This window comes from Epinephelus fuscoguttatus, linkage group LG24, assembly GCF_011397635.1.
Source record: "Epinephelus fuscoguttatus linkage group LG24, E.fuscoguttatus.final_Chr_v1".
Taxonomy (NCBI): Eukaryota; Metazoa; Chordata; class Actinopteri; order Perciformes; family Serranidae; genus Epinephelus; species Epinephelus fuscoguttatus.
The window spans coordinates 16,575,632-16,583,411 of NC_064775.1; the positions used below are offsets into that span (position 1 = coordinate 16,575,632).

A 7,780-nucleotide genomic window follows, 5' to 3' on the forward strand; every position below is an offset into this window, starting at 1 on the left:
TCCTTTTTCTGATTTAACTTTTTTATTCTCTATATTTATCAATCAAAATGTAAAGCACTTTGAATGACATTGATTTGTTTTGAAAGGTGCTATATAAATAAATCTATCCATCCATCCGTCCTTCTATCTATCTATCTATCCATCCATCCTGTTTGCAATTCACAAAAACAACCTGTATTTGTGTCTATTGACTTTGTACAGTGGGATATTAAGTACACACTTGTGTATGTACACACACTATGTACACACGCTATGTGTACACACTCAGCAGAACAACTGTTTGCTCTGCACCAAAGCATCCCTACAGCTGTATGTGGTCAATAAAAGATCAAGAACCAACCCAGATGGGATGTACGTTGGAAAAGTTTATTCTGAAATGAACAGAGTGATAATAAATAAAACTTTTCTGGGAAGACTTTTGGCGGTCTATCCACAACCATTTTCCAGCACCTTTGGCATTGCTGGGCCAGTGATGGCATGACTGAATGAGGTGGCGGTGGGAAGGTAGGGATCTACCCTCACTTGATGAGCGGTCATCCCTTCTCCCCCGTTCCTCACCCCATGTGGCGAGTGGAGACACGCCCCGGTTGGAGTAGAGGCCAAGTGATGGGAGGTCTTCAGCGGAGAGGTGGTGGTGATGTCCCGAGAGAGGAGGGTTGGTGACGAAATGGAAAGAAAAACAAAATAAACAACAAGATGGGTTTGCTTCAACATCCCTTGTACATAGTCCTTGTCTTTCCTTGGTTGGTCTTTGATACAGTGAAGATGTCCTGAACACTGATGGGCTGTCTGTAGGGGAGCTACAGTTTCCTCAGCACTCCAACTGCTGGCCTCTTACACAGACATGATGTGCTTGACGAAAGCTGGAGAAAGACAAAGCCATATGAGTAAATCTTAGGCATTACATATTTATTAAAAAAGAAAAAGAAAAGGCATGCCAGGAAGTATCAGCTTACCCTCATAGTGCACACTGCCGTTCTCGTCCTCCTGGCCGGCCATAAGAGCATCAATCTCTGTCTCATTCATCTTCTCTCCTGGAGATGTTACAAGGATCCATGTCAGACTCTCTGTTTCACACACACGCTCACACTCACACACACACACACACACACACACACACACACACACACTGTGCGTGCTAAGCAGACTATATTTGTGCACTTCTATATTTGGGGAACTCACCCAGGGTGGACAGCACGATGCGCAGCTCAGCGCCCATGACTGTGCCGTTGCCCTCCTTGTCGAAGACGCGCAGACCCTCAACGTAGTCGTCATAGGTACCCTTGGGGAGGGCGTCGACCTGCTTCAGCATGGGAAGGAAAGCGTCGAAGTTGAGCCTCTTGTTGGCCATGTCTGTTGGAAATGTCACACGGAGGGCACCATAAACAACCACAGACCTCTCCTCTGTGCTCACTAACTTTACGAACGTTATCTTGTGCTACTGCTACGCTATGTTTTAGCATCTGGCTTTATCTCATAATTCTTTGATGTCTTTAATTTTTGTCTATGAATGCATATATGGAGGCAAACTAGAGACAAAAGTATTTTTATTTTTGACAATCACTGAATGGTAAATAGTGAAATTCAAACGGCACTGAATTAATAGAATTTTAGTATTTTTTTGAGGGACTTTGTATCATGAAATTTCATGATTTTCACTTTTGAAAGCTTAATTTGAATTTTTTAAATTTTATTCTTACAAATTCAGATAAAAAAATAAACCATCAGAATTTTAAAAATTACATTTAGGTTGCTAAAATGCAATTGGTCATATTTAGATATATAAATCCAGGATATAGCATTAGTCAAACTTGATCGGTCAAATTAAGATCCAAAAATTCAAGTTAAATAATCTTTTTTTTTTTTTTTGTAAATTCTAAAACTTGAATTTGGGGATCTGAATTTGTGAGAAAAACATAATTGAGAGAAATTATTGAATTGAATTTTGATTTTCAATGTTCACAAAATTCAGCTCCAAGAATTAATGTTTCAAAATTAAAAAAAAAAAAAAAATGGAGTCACAGACTCAAATTAGATTGGTCAAATAAAGACTCAAAAATTCAACTGGAATTTTTTTTTTTTTTTCAAATTCTGAAACTTGATTTTTTTTTATATAAATTTATAAACACTGAGAAAACTATAATTGAGAAAAATGAAAATTGCAAATCAAGAAATTTCAATTTTCAATTTCAAAGAGGTGAATTCCAAACAAATAAATTCAGATACATTCTTTTTTTTCCCACAGTAAAGCATTTCAAGCTATTCATTCAGTGGTGTTTAAATTTTGTTGTTAGAATGCAAATAATTCTGTCACCTATTTGCTTCCATATATCTGCATTTTGCAAGCATGCAATGGGGTCTCACCTTCTGCGGTGGGGTTGCCCAGGATCTTGTTAACATCCTTGTTGGTGGGGTTCTGGCCCAGAGCGCGCATGATATCAGCCACCTGGTTGAAGGCCACCTGGCTGTCACCGACTCTGTCAAAGAGGCCAAAAGCCTCCTTGAAATCTGGCCAGGAAGAGTAAGCGAGAACTTTGAGTTACAAAGACACAAGTCAGTCAAAGAACCAAAAATACATGATGCCCTCTGCTATAGTGCTCACAACAGTTAAGTGGCTACACACACTGGAAAGCTATGTCTTGATGGCATCAGAAGAAAGAACTAAATGGCAAATGGTAAAAAATATGTCAAGGCTATTGGACAATTTATATTGCCCCCAGAAAATTACGTCGGATTTGTCCGATACGTCAGTAATGTTCTCTTTTTGTGCAAATGCCTTTGGGTTTTCTATCCTTCAGGGTTTTAGTCAGCTATGGCAGCCATGTGGTGCCACACTGTTTCCGAGGATCAAAGACAGTAGAAGCCGCATACTTCAGTCATTGTTCCCCGATAATTGGAAGGGACAGCTGTATCCAAGCAGAGAGGAGGAAGGTACTGAACAAAGGTTAGCTATTCCTATGAATCCTACCAGGAAGCCAACTCAAAGTGACCTTTTTGACAGATTAATGGTCTGAACAGCAGCAGAAGGAACAGCTGTACCTCCCACCCCACCTCCACCCCCGCCCCTTTGACCCCCTCTCCATTCCTGCCTCTGCTTGCATTTGAGAGGCATTTAGGTCGACATCGGGAGCAAACTGATACACCCCGAGAGAGGAACCCTGGCCATATAGAGGCATGGCAGCACGGCCCTGCTCAAGTTAAACATAAGAATGCTGACTGTGTTGTAACCAACACCTCGTCATGCATGGCTTGCATGTGTTTCACTGTAGTATAAATGTACCAGGATGTGCAGGAGCAGCACTTTTTTTTTGGGTGCAAAGCAAATTGAAAGTCCATACAAACCAATTAGCTTGACAGGAAGTGCTTTTGCCTCCAACTCTAAGATACACAACTATCCATACCGAAGCCATTATGTAGGCCTATTACCCCACAAATACCTTTCACCAAACACAGGGTAATGTTTATAGAGGGCACATCTTTCAGCATTGAACAAAAGGGTTGGGGATGGTGCTCGGGGATCAGAGTCTGGATTCCGCATGTAATAGGACACCGCTGAGGCTGCATCTTAAACCCTGACCTCGGGATTAACGCCTCTGCTGCGTGCGAGCCACAAGACAAGGCTAGGTCGGCTTAGAATAGACATATCTCGAATTCTCCTCGACAACTGGACAAATCCGTGAAATGGCACGTCCTTTGGTGAGTTTGGGAGTTAATTTGGACTAGAGGTTTAACTGAGCAAACAACTACTCCGAGTTTGTTAAGTGTGACAATTAAAATTCCTCGCTAGGAAAGGTTTGGGGCATAATGTCACCACGAATTATTGTGAGACGTTTAGATTCTCACAGCCTGTTTCTCACACGTCAAGCTTTCTGTAAGGGACAAGGACAAATCTTGGTGTTTCTTCACTTACCCTCAATCTGGTCCGCTGAGAACTCGGTCTGTCATGTGGAAACACACAAAAATGCACATGTATACCAAAGACAATGCACATTTACAAATACACAAACACAGAGAACGCAGAGAAATGAATGAGTGAAGAAGATGCACAGACAAAGTCCAGTTCATGTAAGACTTCCTAACAATGCTCAAGCAGAGAATGTATTGCTGTAAACTGTGGGTGTATTTTAAAGTGGTGGTCCCAAGAACTTTTATCACATTTTTTAAAGACAAGCTTTTTAGAGCAAAAGTCTTGATTTCTCCTTCCTATCACGATTTCATTGATGCCAATTAAGTCCCAACTTTGAGCTTATTCTGCAGAGATGGTGTCCAAACCCATGCCACAAAGAATTGTCCCTGGCAGAAAAAAAAGTAACTCCATCGGCACCGCCCCACCCAAAGGGTCCAAAACACAATTATGTACACACCATTTTGGAGAGAAGGAGCTGGAGGAGCGGAAAGAAAGGAGAAGAGAAGCTGAAGTCCCAAGACAGAGTGGTCCTGAGCCATGGTCAAAGCCGCCTCTTATTTAACCCTGGCACGTGACGTCACGTATGCTAATGGGGCGGATCAGATGACACGTTGGAACATCTTTAACTTTCTTAGGGCAAACGGAAAGGAGAGCTGTGCGTCCCGCGCAGTGGGAGTAGGCCTTTAGAAGGGGACAGGGGTATTTTTAGAAGGCCAAAGAACTGTGTCAAGACTCCATGTCTTGTGTCTCAAGACTTGAAACTGTTTAATTTCTATAAAGACAAAACACCATTAACTTTCATTAGCTTGACATCTAAACTTTGGAGGGAGGTTTTTGGATGCAGTTGAACCATGAGAGTGAAAATACAGAGAAGTCACCTACCTAGTGGCCCACTGCAGAGTGGCTCCAAGCCCAGAGAGCTCATTTACAAGGTGATATTTTTAAACTGTCAGCGTGCTCCTCCTCTTATGGTGAAATAGCAGCAGGGCAAAAACCATCTGAAAAGTTGATTCCATTCTGACAGGCATTGCAAAAGTCAACTTTTAATGACAGTTTATTTAAGACCTTAATATACATTCATAATACTACAGTATAAGGTTTATAAATCAATGCACCAGATTATCCGCAACATAGCTAATGGAGACATCCCAAAGTTCATGTTTTTAGTAGTTAAATCAAGCGCTATAATGCATTAGAGTGAAATCGAGGTTATAAAGTGATAACAATAGGTTAAGCTACCCAGAAGTAAAGACTTGATTATATAATCTATGCAGGTGAAATGACCCGAGCGCAGAGCAGCTTCACAGAGCTCTCCATGGTGCTGATGACTGTATCAAAAGGAGTCCATTATTATCAACGCAGCAGATGCACAAAACTTAATTGTAACATTTGCTGTTAAACAAATAAATACATTTCTGCACCATTAACCACCAGACTCGTATCTGTGCTCACTACCTTGGTGAATGTTGTCTTGTGCCACTGTTGTGCTATGTTTCAGCATTTAGCTTGATCTTATAATTCTTTTATGTCTCAAAGCTTTGTCTATGATTGTCTGTATGGAAGCAAATACGAGACAGAAGTATTTTAATTTTAACAATAACTGAATACTCCATTTTTTATTTTTTTATTTTTTTTTTTAGAATTAAAAAAATACATTTAGGCTGCTAAAATCCAATTGGTCAAATTCAAATCCAAAAATTCAAGAAAAAATAAAAATGAAATAAAAATAATTCTTCTTTTTTAAATTCTTAAACTTCAATTACTGGATTTGTGAATATTGAGGAAAATACAGTTGATTGCAATTTTAAAAGCTGAATTACATTTTCAAAAATTCACTTTTCAGAATTTCAAAAAAATAGATTCAGTTTGCCCAAATTCGATTAGTCAATTTATCCAATTTATTTATTTTTAAATTCTGAAACTTGAATTTTTGAGTCTGAATTTGTGAACACCGAGGGAAATAGAACTGAGAAAAATGAAAACACATTCAAATTCAGTTTTTGAAATTGCGGGGTGAACTCATACATGATCTTTCAAAGTTAAATATTTCAATGCTATGAATTCAGTGGTGTTTAAATTTCAATACTAAGTTTTCAGTCATTATCAAATTCAAATATTTGTCTTTTATTTGCTTCCATATTGTTGAACCTGTAGTGTTAATTACTCTGTTTAATTTTTGAATTCAAGTTAATTTTTGAATATGGAAACAGAAGTTTAACTAAACAATCCTAATTCAAGGTCCATCCTGCCTCTGTTGCAGGGTCAACAGGTATAAACAAGCTCAATTTCAAGACTTTTTATATATAATTTAAGACTAAACACACCAAAAATAAAAAAGATACTCTTGGCAAGTTGACAAATTGATGTATGTTCAAAATGAGCAGTAAGGATGAAACTCTGTCCTTACTGCTCTGCACAGAAAATATGTTCAATGATCTAAATGTGTATAGGGGGTGAAAATAGGCCGAGGGTGTCGAATGTGCAAGGTGCTGCACTGCCCTAGTGTTTCTTATTAATGGAAAAATATGCTGTTTTGCATTGGTATTTGATTTTGTTGTCGAGTGTGGGGCTTTTACTTTTTTGTACTGTCCAATTACTTTTAATGTGTATTTTAATGTGTGCATAGCTTCATTAGCTGACCCATGAATTTTTCTTGCATTAAAGGTTAAATTACACTGTATAAGATGCAGTCTGCACCCAAAATATCTAGCTCTGCAATTCCCTCACAAGCCTCTGATGGCCACTGTATATTTAGTATAATCTTTAGGTTCATTTTGCAGTAATAAAATGATAGATATGAATGTTGTCAGTGTATTATTTACATCATTTCTGACTTGCCACACATTTTTGCCCAAGGACTGTACTTGATTTTGTGCAGTGCAGAGTGGATTAGTCTTTGGCTGCTAAATCAAAAGTGTCAATTTGTAAGCATGTGGTTTTGGACTCAAACTTTATTTTCTTGCACAGACTCTCCAAAAGACAAAGCTGAGAGGGAGAACAAGTGTAAATACACACAAAGGCAGCGTGCACAGGATTAGATAACTCACTAACAGTGTGTGTGTGTGTGTGTGTGTGTGTGTGCTGCCAGACTGCACGGACCAGAACAGTTATGTCCTGCAGCTATGGAACTGACGGAAAAGAGTTGGAGGCCATTTGTGAGACTGAGTGAAAGACACCACTCCCCTGGACAGATGAGCTCTATTTTTACTCCCATTCCTGCTGGAGGTGTTCGGTTTCTCCTACGCTGGGCTGGCTCTGTGGAGGTGGGGGTGGAGAAAATGTACACTCCTGCTCCCCAAGACTGGTACAGTAACCACCCTTTAGCCCTCCAAAACCCCAGCTGACGTCAGGTTATGAAGAAGCACGGGCAGGGGGCTTAAAAAAGAGTGGTGGCATTGTGTCGTCGCTTGGTTTTCACGAGTATTACGTGAGCCTTATTTGGAATAGAGAGCAGGCCAGTTGAGCCAAGTGGATTTTAGACACTTGCCACTGTGACAGGAGGCTTCTTTTAGAGGCTTAAAACTGACAGTTTACAGTGAGAGAGATGTCAAAAGTGTATATCTCCTGCATGCCTGTGTTATCTCAGGGCTTAAAAGACGATTCATTACATAATTAGGGTAAAGCAGATCAAATAGTGGACACTTTTTCCACCATCTTGTAAGCAGTATCCATATATCCGCTGACTTCATTAGCATTAAATTTGACAGTCAAATTCATAAAGTGACCAAGGTGAACGCACTACATTTGCCAAGCGGAGGTCAATCGTCTCATTAATTCACAAGTTCCAGCCTCTCTGCTGCCCTCTTATGGCCTTTCTGTGCTGCTGCATACTCACAAAGATGAGCAGGAGCTAAGGGAATTCACCACAAAGCG

The 7,780-nt window shown here is 39.8% G+C and overlaps 1 protein-coding gene across 1 annotated transcript; it reads right to left on the reverse strand.

The window, feature by feature from the left end:
- Window positions 1-345: 345 nt before the first annotated feature.
- Window positions 346-4,461, reverse strand: LOC125884742 (myosin light chain 3, skeletal muscle isoform-like). Its single transcript, XM_049569885.1, is given in 7 exon segments — window positions 346-863; window positions 957-1,034; window positions 1,183-1,353; window positions 2,365-2,508; window positions 3,911-3,938; window positions 4,365-4,400; window positions 4,402-4,461. Coding segments are annotated over 7 exon segments (531 nt in total). The 5' UTR covers window positions 4,447-4,461; the 3' UTR covers window positions 346-834.
- Window positions 4,462-7,780: the final 3,319 nt, after the last annotated feature.